The 13,006-nt window shown below is 50.7% G+C and overlaps 2 protein-coding genes across 2 annotated transcripts; one reads left to right on the top strand and one right to left on the bottom strand.

Annotated features, from left to right (window-relative positions):
* Positions 1-4,195: 4,195 nt before the first annotated feature.
* On the top strand, positions 4,196-12,696 carry GT037_001615 (uncharacterized protein; the record flags this gene model as incomplete). Its single annotated transcript, XM_038926662.1, has 11 exons — positions 4,196-4,453; positions 4,504-4,884; positions 4,935-5,282; positions 5,335-5,524; positions 6,076-6,125; positions 9,090-9,238; positions 9,294-9,343; positions 9,393-9,688; positions 9,740-9,976; positions 10,764-10,839; positions 10,904-12,696. 11 exons carry the CDS (start codon positions 4,196-4,198, stop codon positions 12,694-12,696), a joined length of 3,828 nt encoding a protein of 1,275 aa, XP_038789954.1.
* Positions 9,821-10,168, bottom strand: GT037_001616 (uncharacterized protein; the record flags this gene model as incomplete). Its single annotated transcript, XM_038926663.1, has 1 exon — positions 9,821-10,168. The coding sequence occupies one exon, from the start codon at positions 10,166-10,168 to the stop codon at positions 9,821-9,823; it is 348 nt and encodes a 115-aa protein (XP_038789955.1).
* Positions 12,697-13,006: the final 310 nt, after the last annotated feature.

The raw sequence follows: 13,006 nt of genomic DNA, 5'->3' as shown, positions 1-13,006 counted from the left end.
GCATGATGCAAAGGTGTTTCGATAATGTACGTGAGCATGGTTCTTTGCTCCTTCCAGAAACATGGGCCGGCCCGTGTCAGGAACGGAGGTAGACCTGTGTTGGTGGCGCTATATGCGCTCACACGCATCCGCTAGAGGGTTGCTTGCTTGCATGATGCAGGGTGGAGTATGTAGGTCGTGCTCCGGGACGATCAGAATAGCGAGAGACTGGGGGTACGAAGAGGCGAGATGCAGAGACAGGTATGAGGAGACGAGGAAGCAGATTGGTAGGGATTGGCGATGAGGAACAGGAAATTGATGACCGTTGATCGGCGCAAGTATTGCTTCGGGGTAAGAAAGGACTAGAACATCGTACAACTGTCACAAGTGTGGGCTTCTTGCAAACAAACCATGTACTTGATGGCAAGTCGTGCCTGAGCTGTGCCTAAGTAGTTGATTAATCCCACCAATGATATAGTGAGCAACTCAGCCACTGTATAGCCTTGAACGTGGCTATACAACCCAATGGAGCTTCCAGAGACCGTACGTGTATGGCCTCCGAGAGGCTAAAACGATACTTACCGATCACCAGTGGTATGAATCCCGAGTTGGAAGCTCGAAAAGTATATTTGGCCGACTAGGAACTGAGCGGAACGTTTCTTTCGATTCCTGACCGAAAATATGGGGAGGTGGGCGGCTCCAACGTAATGGAGGACACACCTTCTGCTACCACCGGTTCACATCGCCAGTTAAGGTAAGGCTTGAATCCTACCAAATAGCTACCATGCTCTCCGTGCGCGCAGAATCTATGATTGATACATCCGGAACATAGGACGTTCTGTGGCCAGTCATGCTGATGGCGTGGCGTTGAGTTTGCAACGATACCTACAGATTTTACTACAACCTGTGATGACGAGCGTAAAAGGAGCATACATTACCCTCCAGCTGCGAATACTGAACAGCTCGATCAAGCTCCCTTGTAGGTAATCACTTGCAAATTTCACCTTTGCCTAGAGGAACAGCTACCTAGAAATGGCTGGGATGTGGCGAGTATCGCGCCATCGCAACACTGACCTCAACAAGGTGCTCTTGAGTGTCGACTATTGATTCAGACGGATAAGGAAGGTGACCTTGGACTTCGAGGCGAGGGCTTGTTGCTGTGGGTGTGGTCGGCGAAATGGCCAGGAGCTGGCTGTACAGTCGATCAGCAGTAAAGCCCGCGTTGTCAGCAGGTGTACCTGCATGATAGCTGGATAAGAGGTAATCCCTGAGCCAAGAAAATAGCTTAGCGCCTTAGATATAGAAGATGTAAGCTAACACAAGCCAGCATTCCTCGCGCGTGCAGCTAACGAATACCATGCAGCAACTCCATGGCGGAGGCGTGGGGTCATGGTCTGAAGTAAGCGCTGGGTGCGATTACGTTCTTGGCATCGGATGGAGTTTTGACGCTCAAGGAAGGTCCATATCTCCCGCATGAGATCGTCGCAGGGTCTGAGATACGAGGAGATCACGGGAGATCATGCTTGGGGGGCTAACCGCTCGAGTGACTAGGGCGGCGGAAGGAACAGCGAGTATTGGAGATCAAACGTGGTGCGCATCTGTACGAATTGCTATGTATCGTGAAGGGTGCGAAGGCGGTCCAAAGATATGATCGCGTGGCCTATGCACAATACGTTAAGCGGGGATTGAAAGCAACCGTATTATTTTCATAAGCTGGGGTAACTTGTGAATTTGCATCTTCCAAGCTTGTAGACCAACAGCTCGATGAGCATTGTCTGGCGTCCCTAGGCATGCTTGCGGTGAGTTGTCCAATAGTTAGTACATGCTTATTGTCACCACATTTGTTCGAGAGTCTTGTCACTGCATTCAAGTGCAGACATGCGGTCGGCTACCAATGCATCATGAGGAACTCCAATGTACTCGCATGTGATTAACCATCCGTGGTGCAGTACCCGATGGTCAGTAGTCATCTGGGCAGTAAGCTGTTCCCTATTGAGAGAAGGTCATGGCGAATCGTCGAAGGATGGGCCATTCCATGGTGCTCGAACTGAGATGGGCAAGACAGAAAGGCTTGCCCGAAGGCGGCTGGTGATGTGTTGTGACCACAGCGAATGCCGTGAGATTGAAAGCGAGTTCGGCCTGAACCGTGCGTGAGACACGTGCGCACGGCAGCACCTCGGCACCGATCAACCTCCGGGCTTTGAATGGAAGGGTGCCGATTGTTCCTTAGGGGAACCACTTCAAAACACTACACCACACCCCTTTGCCTCTCATGGTTCTGCCAGCCGCGAAGACGGCTGGTAGGTCATCTTAGTGAGCGGAGACCATACGCAAAAGGCAGGAGACGCTTCGCCTCGCCCACATTCGCCGGCCACATCGTGATCGACACAGCCAGAGGCGCCAGCTCAGCAAAGGCCCGCGGTCGCTATGAAGGGGCTTGGAATCTCGCCTCTCCGCCGTACTTTCCTTGGACTCGTAGTCTCACCGTTATGTGGGCTGGCTGTCTAGACCTCGTGCCTCTACTGTTTCTGGCTCTGGCCTAAACCCGCTCGGAACGAACAAGGGCCTTGCACGCGACCAGCGTGGGACATGACAACTTTCCAAGGCGATCGCATCATTCCGCATGCAAGAACGCTACCCAACATATCGTGGCTCACCATTCGCCCATTTCTCCTATCCTGTTGTCGTCTTATCTGAGGTGTGGCTAAGGACCAGGTTGACTATATTGGTCTGCGTCGTGCTAATTCCTAAAGAAGGAGGTGGTTTCAGCAGCTACGTGATTTTAAGCTCACTACTAGCGGGCCTTGGATAGCCAGCGGATGGGGGCGCTGTCGCTGTTGCAGATCACAACAGTTGAGCACTGCATGTTCAATACGTTTAGGCATTCCAGGACTAGAAAAAAGCATGATGCCACGATGCAGTGCTGCCGGATAGCGCCGTGATAGGATGGCTACACTGCCGGTCACGCCAAGCCCGCTAAATAAAGTTAAGATCGCGTATCTGATTGGTTTGGATCAAAATCACGTCCCTTTGCCGCCTGAGATGGAATCGGTATAGGAGCAATTCACCCAGCTGCCGAGAAGTCAAAGACGCAAACAACTTCGTTGTAATTGGGCCTAGTTCTATTGGTGATCCACTTTAGGGAGATTGGACATCCATGCAGCTATGGGAAAGGATACAAGGCTGAAGGTAACGATATACCCAAATGCTTTCCGACAATATCCCTAACCCACTCTTCTCGTCCATGTCGTTGTGTCGACCAATTCTGGCTCCCGCCAATCGTAGATCCAGTTCGATGATCCCTCTGTATTATTGCTGTTTGTACAGTAACTAATTGTAGGTTGCGTCGGCATATGAGTGCACATACATACAGCCTACCAACACAGTGGCGGCTCGTCCCGTACCCTTGGGACAGAGGCCCAGGGATACCAAAGGAACACAGATCATGCTGGCTCACTTGATCCGAGATGGGTAAGCGAGCGATGCCCGAGTCGAATAGGACCTGTGGAACTGCGACCCACAGACAAATCCTGTAGGACACACCTGATGAATCCCGGGCATCGATACTGCATGAAACAGCTTCATTTGACATTTGGCTCGACACCAGCCCTCTCATCGCGTCTACGCCGTTATCAGGATTCTCACAAGGGGCTGCAGATCAATCCACCCTCGTCCAATCGCGCCATCGTGCAGGCTTTCTACGTTGAATCTCTACGCGACGTTATTCACATCCCTAAACTAGTAAGCATGTTAATCTAAAGTGCATCATGCCAAGAGCTGCGCATCTGACCCGCTCCTCACAGTATCCTCCTCCTTCTCTAAGACTTTCCGCCCGTTCCATTACCACTACTCCGGTGTCTTGGAAGCAACCTTGGTAGTAGTGCCGGAACACACTGTAGCACCTACCCAATAAGGTATCGAACGTGTACAAACGCCATCTCAAGCCATTCTAGCGACCAACAACACCTTGTACCGTTGCTCTAGGTATGTCGGCATGGCACGAGATCGCTTGGTCGGTGGTTGCTAATCCTAATTGGAAGGTGCATTTGCCTGCTGCCATTTCGTCTCAACACCAGGCTGTCAAAGGGATCTATATAAGAGGTATCAGACGCCCTTCCATATCACCAGGCCACGAGCACAGCAACACTCAGCCCATCATCAGCAGTCTTCTTCGTCTTTCGCTCCAACGATCTCATTCTTCGATCAATCCGCCAACATGAAGCTCTCACTTCTTCTCGCACTTCTGCCCGTGGCTCTTGCCCTTCCCGCCCCGGTCATCGTTCCCCGTGCTGGCAGTCCTATTCCCGGGAGATACATCGTCAAGATGAAGAATGAGAACCTCCAGGCACTGATCGATGCTGCCTTGAAGGTTCTCAAGAAGGACCCTGTCCATGTCTACAAGTTCGCCGGCTTCGGCGGTTTCACTGCTGATATCGCTGATGACATTGTTGAGCTGCTTCAGAACCTGCCCGGTGTAAGTTCATCGGCCCTGGAAATGACTTTCAGAGTACTGACATGATATAGGTTGACTACATAGAGCAGGATGCCGTTGTTAAGGCCAACCTGGGCGAGGTGCACCTCGAGAAGAAGGCCTACGTAACTCAGTCTTCTTCTACCTGGGGTCTTGGTCGTATCTCCCACCAGGCCAGGGGTATCAGCTCCTACACCTACGATGACTCTGCCGGCGCTGGTACTTGCGCCTATGTCATTGACACTGGTATTTCCACTACCCACCCCGAGTTTGAGGGCCGTGCTACTTTCCTCGCCAACTACGCTGGCGATGGCTCAAACACCGATGGCAACGGTCACGGCACCCACTGCGCCGGTACCATTGGATCCAAGACCTACGGTGTAGCCAAGAAGACTAAGCTTTACGCTGTCAAGGTCCTCGACGCTAGTGGTTCTGTAAGTAGATATGCGTTTCACAGTGCAAATGCCTTGCTAACCATTTGAAGGGTACCAACTCAGGTGTCATTGCCGGAATCAACTACGTCGCCAATGATGTCAAGACCCGCAGCTGCCCCAACGGTGCTGTTGCTAACATGTCTCTTGGTGGATCCCGTTCTACCGCTGTCAACACTGCTGCAGCCAACGCTGTCACCGCTGGTGTCTTCATGGCTGTTGCTGCCGGTAACGAGGCTCAAGATGCTGCCAACTCCTCGCCTGCATCGGAACCCACTGTCTACACTGTTGGTGCCACCGACAGCTCAGACCGTCTCGCCTCCTTCTCCAACTACGGTTCCATTGTTGACATCCTTGCTCCCGGTGTATCCATTCTCTCCACCTGGCTCAACGGCGGCACTGTAAGTTCAACCATTTATGTGGACGTTTAAATCAAAAGCTAATATCACAAAGAACACCATCTCCGGTACCTCCATGGCCACTCCCCACGTTGCTGGTCTCGGTGCCTATATCCTAGGTCTCGAGGGCAAGAAGACCCCTGCCGCTCTCTCTTCCCGCCTCACTGCTCTTTCGCTGAGGAACAAGATCACTGGTCTTCCCTCCAGCACCAAGAACTACCTTGCCTTCAACGGCAACCCCAGCGGTTAAGCTGTTGCTTTCATAGCGGGTTCTCATGAGCATTTTGCATTGTTATCTGAGGCATTTGCGCATTGATAGAGGTTGATGATTTCCCTCCTTCTTTTCTTACGAACTTATGATGGTGGTTGCTGTAAATGTGGCAGAGATTCTTCCAGCTCTCGCAGCTAGTAGCATCAGTGCATAATCAAGTTGTTAAGTCAAATCGTTCAGGCCATTCTCAGATGCTGTGCATGCCCCGCCTTAGATGCTGATGACCTGGATCATGATTGTTCTGACAAAGTCCTGATGACGAAGACACGAGTACAATCCCGTTACCGCGGTTTTCGAATGCGGAGACTGATGTGACGAAAGCAGAGTTTGTGACACCGCGACTAACATACTTGCACTAGTGGCTTCAGCCACGAACCAGGCTTCAAGCTACTGCTGATTCTCATGTGTTTCCTCTTGTCATCAATTACTTTGAGGGAGTACAGTTGACTATGCTGCGGCCTAGGTGGCTTCCGAAGGCGCAGCCCGGTGCACTAGTATAACGGCGCCCCATCAACATCCCCTCAGATGGCTTTATGCAGGGTCTGCTGATAGATGCATCCTTGTCGACTAAGAAGGTACCTAATCAAATACTTTCAATCTATCCCACAAATGATCTGGCGTCCAGCGATCTTAATGTAAATCCTGGGTAGGTTTAGGATGCAAGTCATTGCGATCTTGCACCAGACGGATATCTCCCGAGATCTGGTACTATTTGTTCTTTGTTTGACCGTTGTCAACAGAAGCTTCCACAAGTACCACACAAGATCACACTTAGCTAGCTGCATACGACCACGGGGCTTTGACCCTTCCTGCCTTCTCGCTGCTATGTTGGCCCAAGGTTGATCAGCGTGGTTATCGGAATATTCAATCTTGCCCCACATTTCCAAAAAGGAGATATTGCGGCTGAGGCTGCAGCTGCCGTCATCCTTCCGCTGTGATGCACGGGCCTAGGTGGGTGGAGACTTCCGTACGATCGAGCGCCACCAACTCTGTATCCCAACTGCCGCTCTACTTGCGCATAACTACTTACACAACGATACGATCTTGAACACGGCTGAATAGCCTGACTGTAGACAGCATCCGATGATCGCGACGGAGTATAACTGTACCCGACTTTGAATAACGCGCGTCAGCGGATCTGGATTTGGATGACGTACCTGGTGCGCAACTACTCCTTTAGATCCAGCCGCAATCCTGATTGTCAACGAACAAAACAAAGAACAACGAAAAAATAAACAGCACTAGATTTCCGCAAAGTACTTCACACATGACATGTATCGATCGGAATGCGCGATGGGAGAGCTTCTCGTATAGCGGAGTAAGCGCGCGATCGTTGGCTCTCGCCAGCTGATTTACGGCTACGCCGTGCGGCACCGCCCTGCCAAGCAAAGCCAACAAGTGCCAAGTCGTACAGGAATGGATGGCATGGAGGTTGTTGTTTTATACATGCTCAGCAAGTGGGCCTTCCATCCATCGAGCTGTCCATTTTGCCCCCATCTGCTCACACCTAGTAGATCATATGCTGCGCTTCGAACGCCACCCTAGAAATTAGCTTGTCGACACCATAGCATTACAGTTTCCGGATCGACTTGCTGTTTCATGAAGATACCTCATTTCGCAAGATAACCCTGTCACTCCGTGTCTTATTCGGACACGAATTGCCAATTAGGAAACCCTCGGAGGGTCCTCTACTGTCGACCGAAAATATCATCATCGCAGCTCAGGCATCGACGGAACCCATTGACTGGCTGGGACGGTAAAGAAGGCACGTTGTGTTATTCGCCGATAGTATGCGTTGTGTCTTACACTCAGGACCCGCTATACTCGGTTGTATCCAGAGAAAGCATGTGTACAAATTCGCTTAAAGGACCTCGTGCGGTATACACCTCAAGGAACCATAGCCAGTGCTCCATGATGCATGTCTTCCGAAGGCGATTTTAAAGACCGTCGCTCCATCATCTAGTCTTACAACTACACTGAGTCTGGGTCACATGATCGCGTCAAAAACAACATCATACGAATGACTAGTCTTTGTTCCCTGTCAAAACTCCTCCGTGGAACGAAAAACCCCGCATGCTCATGCTCCTGACAGCATGGTTTGACTACTATGTTTCTGCCCGAACGAGTGAATTGTCAACGGGAATAGCAAACTCTTGCGAAACTCCAACGATACCTGTCGTACCAACATGCGAGCCTACGGGTGCATAGTCTGACGATGCAGTGGCGCATATCTGACAACCTGACGTGGGTGCCTTGCACATGCATCATTCTTCACCTTGCACTGAATAACACTTTTATCAGCTGCTTGATGTTGTTCCGCGAGTTAACTTCTTGACGAGCACTTGTGACGCTGGTGATTAGATTGCTCGTCCCCGACCAATCATTTCCACCTACGATGAGAAGCGACATTCTAGCACCCATCGGGTACGACAAAGATAACATGTAGGAAATCACAACAAAGCAGGTTATGTTCCACAACGCTCTGACTGTGGTGGTACTACCGATACCTGTTCTTTATCGAATTCTGTTCGACTTCAGACTTACCCGCCCGCGTATACCATGTAATAAGACATGGATCTAGGAGAATCACAAAGGCCTTCTTTCGTGATTCGTGTCCCTTTTATGGGATGCTAAGCTCACATCTTGGCGCATTGGAGACCATGTCGTCAACAAAAAGGTTTCTTCGGCACCATACAGTACCGTAGTTTCGATTGCGTGTTGTCTCCCAAAGTCTATCCCTCTAGTTATCTTGGTGTTTTATGCCCCTCCGAGTGACATCGTACCTTCCTTGGAGAACATTAAATCTAAAAGATGACCGACTGAACAACTTGCAAGATGATCATCACAAGACAAACCGACCAAGCAGTAGAGAATGTGGCAATATCACGACACCAAAGAACCACAAGCATACATACCATCAGATAACCGTATCTCCCGCACCGTTGTTGGTGTTGTAACGTTAAGTGGGCTCGTCGAACAGCATGCTCAAACGTGGTTCGTGGAACGTCCCACTACGTAGGTGCACGCGCTCTGTTCGTTATACGTGATCTGCCGAACCACGTCATTGGCTATCAAAGAAGTCTGTCGCCTCTGGCACTTGGGCATGTTCTACAACGTTGGTGTTTAAAACGCAGTTCTGCCGCTGATGCAGGTACAACTCAACCAGAAACATCCGATCCTTCGCCCTCTCTTCAAAGTCTTTTCCACTTGTCCCAACACCTCTATCCAAATCATATTGAAACATGTATACACCGCTGATTCTCGTTCTGCTTTCTTCGGCATTTGCTGCTCCATTGATCGAGGTCGATAGTAAAAATGCTGTTGCTGGAAAATACATTGTGAAGCTCAAAGGGGATGTTACAACACAAGCTGAGGAGGACTTGACAGCTTCAATCGCTGCTAATATCGATTTCAAATACACTATGTCTGGCTTCAGGGGTTTCGCTGGCAGCATCTCGGATCAGGAACTTACTCGACTACAGGCTTCTGAGCATGCAAGATACACATCTATATTGACATGTACATACTAACATGACTAGGTTGACTATATCCAACAAGATGCGAAGGTGTACGTGTGCGAAACGAAGACACAGCTGAACGCTACGTGGGGCTTGGGTCGAATCTCGCACATTGAGCCTGGTCAGAATAATTACCTTTACGATTCCACAGCTGGCGAGGGTACATGTGTGTATGTCGCCAGCCATCTTAGGATTCTCTGATCTTTGCTTATACAGCGAACATAGATATGTCGTCGATACCGGTATCGAGACCACTCATCCAGAATTCGAGGGCCGTATGTATGAGCAGTATAACTCGATGAAAAAGCATTGACGCTCTATTAGGCGCCTACTTTCTTGCAGATTTTAGCGAAGAGGGAGACCAGATTGACGGTGCGGGACATGGTACTCATGTTGCTGGCACAATTGGTTCCCTCACATGGGGTGTGGCAAAGAAGACGACTCTTTTCGCAGTCCGAGTGCTGGACTCTTTCGGTACCGGTACAAATGCTGGCGTCCTTGCCGGTATGCAGTTCGTTATCACGGATGCAAAAGAACGTATGGACGCTGGAGATTGCCCGAAAGGAGCCTTGGCCAATATGAGCCTTGGGGGAAGAAAATCTCAAGTCATGAATGATGCTGTAAGTGACAAGTCCGCAGCATTCACAATCGATGCGTTAATACCAATTCAGGCTGCTGCTATCGTTGCGGCAGGTATCTTCCTTGGTGTCGCCGCAGGCAATGAGGGCACGTTGGCTGATTACTCATCTCCATCATCTGAACCTACTGTATGTACCGTGGCCGCTACAGCAAACAACGATACGCTCATCGAATGGTCCAATTATGGTCCCCGAGTCGATATTCTGGCACCTGGTGTTGAGATCACCAGCACTTGGATTGGTGGAGGCATCAACACTATATCTGGAACCGTAAGTGACCTTCCGAAGAGATGCGGTAATGCTACATGCGCTAACGATCTTCAATATATTCAGAGTATGGCCACTCCGCATGTGGTTGGCATAGCTGCGTATTTCGCGGGTCTGGGAGCACGGGTAGAAGGTTTGTGCGAACATCTTGCTAGTACCGCGACGAAGGGTGCGATCGATGACAGGACGCTCCATGAGGGTACACCTAACGCTCTGGCATATAACCAGGCGGAGGAAATTAAGCATTACGGTAGACGTATTGGCCAGGTCGCGTAGAATATTCGAGACGTTCATTGTCAGCTCGGACATTACGTTCAAAGCCAGCCCAATGCACTTGGCTACTCTAGTCTTGCCAATAGGAAGGGGTTGTAATGGAGAAAGTATTTTCGTCCAGTTTGTTGTTCTTAGCGCTTGCTCATAGATCGTGCGGATCGAGCCGTACATGACAGCACCGGTCATCGATAGGCGGGAAGATGCATGCGACCTCACCTGCCGTGCCGTCTCACCTCACCTGTCGCAGCATCGGTAGGCTCTTCCACCTATCGCGATTAGTCACTACCAGTAAGAGCCTCCGATCTCAACGGCTGTCGCAGCTGTTGCACCAGGGAGTTAGCGCTAGATCTCAAACTCCAAGACGGTGATGTCGCCCAAGCACGCACGCCGATCGTCACTTCACTAGGCCAGCTGATTCAGCACTGTGGGCCAACCACAAGCCGTGACATCACAGAATTGCGGGGTATAGACTTGCAGCATTGGGCTTAGCCTGGACTGCAACCCTAACACATTGCAGCTCACCAAGCCTCCCAAGAGCACTGCCTCTCACCTGAGACCTTTCTCATCCCGCTCCACATCTGGCGCATCGATACGTACGCACACTCATCGGAACCCAAAGACGCCTCATCTTTACTGGAGAGGAGAAAACTATCCTAGAAGTCATGGCGTCATACTTCGATCTCCCGCCGTCGCAGAAGGCCGCGCCAGCTGCGAGTCTAGATCAAATACCTCAGGACCAGCGCAAACAATTAGGTCGCATGAACAGCTTAATGTCCCCTGCAGTTACACAGATATTGGAAGGACTAGGCGACGACCACTCAGACAGCGATAGCAGCGAAGGGGACATATCTGAACAAGAAGAGCAACGTTCCACTCGACATACCAATAAATCACTCGAGCCTCAGCGGCTGAGCCAAGACAAACAAAAGCATATCGCTGGCCAGAACCCTCGACCTTCATCATTGTCACCAAGCAGAAGTTCTCGGAAATCGGGTACCGGCAAAAGTTCAATTCACTCTAAAACTTCTTCGGCACGTGGCAGCGGAGAAAACTCCGCAAAGCTCAGACAAAAACAGCCTCACATGGCGCGATTCCACTCTCTTCGCAGCATGCTTTTCCAACAGAGAATTGAAGACCAAATGAAGACTGTCACACAGGAAGACTGTCAGAATGAACAAAACGCGGCAGACAAGTGGCATAAGCAACACGAAGAACGCCAGATGCACCGCACGGGGACACTCGAGAAGGACTCATCAGGGAAGAGTGGAATTGGAAGCAGACTGAGAATGACGGTAAGAAGGATGACAACAAAAGATGCGGGGAATATGGAGAAGATCAGGGAAGATGGCGCACCAGTCGAATTCAATGATCGGGCATCAACGGCCTCTTCAGACGTGGAAGGAGAACAAAGGAATCCATACGAGAGTGATGGAGAGAGCATCGATCATTCCGACGTGGAAGAATTAGTACGTTGGGTCAGTCGACGGGATCCACCCAGTGACGGTGAAAGACGAAAAGACAACAGTGTGGTGGAGGCTAAAGAGGATAGTGGCCACGAGAGCCTTGGGCCGTCGGATGTTGATGAACTGGTTCGTTTCGCCAGCAGAAAATCTGACGCCAAAGAGACTCGCTCGATCAACGACGGACATTCGGGGTATAGCGATGCGTCCACTGAGTCTGACAGCGAACTCAGAGAAGTATCTTCAGATGAAGAAGAGGACGCAGATGACCTCGTACGCTGGATATCGCATCGCGACGGACCTAAAGCAGGCCCAGTGCGTAGGAACTTACAACGAGCGGAACTGGACTCTGATGTAGGAGAACACTACGAGTCTGATGTACCAGAACTAGGTCGCTGGTTCAAGCGCCACGACGGCACTAGCGGCGAGTCTGCAGCGTCTACGCCCGTCAAGGAGACTTTTGACGAGTTTGACGAAGAGGAGCAGCGTGGTCGCCCAAGAAGCCGCGAGGAAACTGAACCAATCAAGGAAAAGAGGCATATTACAGACGACGACGTCGACGAACTTGTCCGCTGGGTGAGCAGGAAAGATTCCAAACAGCAGGAACCACCCGTGCTAGAAGGCGATAATCCAATTGGCTGTCTAAAGCGGGAAGAGGAAGCGAAGCAGCAACAAATCGGCATGAGTGTCGATGATGGCAGTCTCTCCCAAGCTGACCTACCGGATGTTGTCGAACATGCGCGAAAGACGAGCGGTGGTCCCACTAATTCTCCACCAACAGGCCCATTTGCAGTCGAAACCGGCGATTTGCGAGTACTAAGGGACGAAAAGACAAAAGCGGTTAACCCAGACCGTGACTCCCAGCGCGATCTAGACGGGCAGAGAGGAAGTCTAGACGAGAAGAAACAAGAGCTAGGCATGAGTCATGATGATGAGAGTCTGAGCCACAGCGATGTGCAAGACCTGATCGCACACGTAAAGAAGATCTGAGAGATGTTGCTTGAGATTTAGGGAGGAATCTACAGGAGAAATTCAAAAACCCGTCTCCTTAGCTCAATTGGGAGAGCGCCAGACTGAAGTCTCAGTCACTAAATCTGGAGGTATCGTGTTCGATCCACGAAGGGGACAACGTGCCTGAGTATATTCTCAGGATTCTTCGAACTTTCTTTTTGCTTAAATTGCGGCTCGGAGACATGGCAGTCGGATTGTATTTATCGTATCGTGCGGAATCCGTGGAGACGCGCGGAAGCTAAGCGATGTGGGTGTGTGGATCTGGGTAGAATACGAGAAGATCTAGACT

This window comes from Alternaria burnsii (assembly GCF_013036055.1).
Source record: "Alternaria burnsii strain CBS107.38 chromosome Unknown 750, whole genome shotgun sequence".
Lineage (NCBI taxonomy): Eukaryota > Fungi > Ascomycota > Dothideomycetes > Pleosporales > Pleosporaceae > Alternaria > Alternaria burnsii.
Note: the sequence above shows the minus strand (reverse complement) of the source record. Positions and strands in the feature narration are given on the sequence as shown.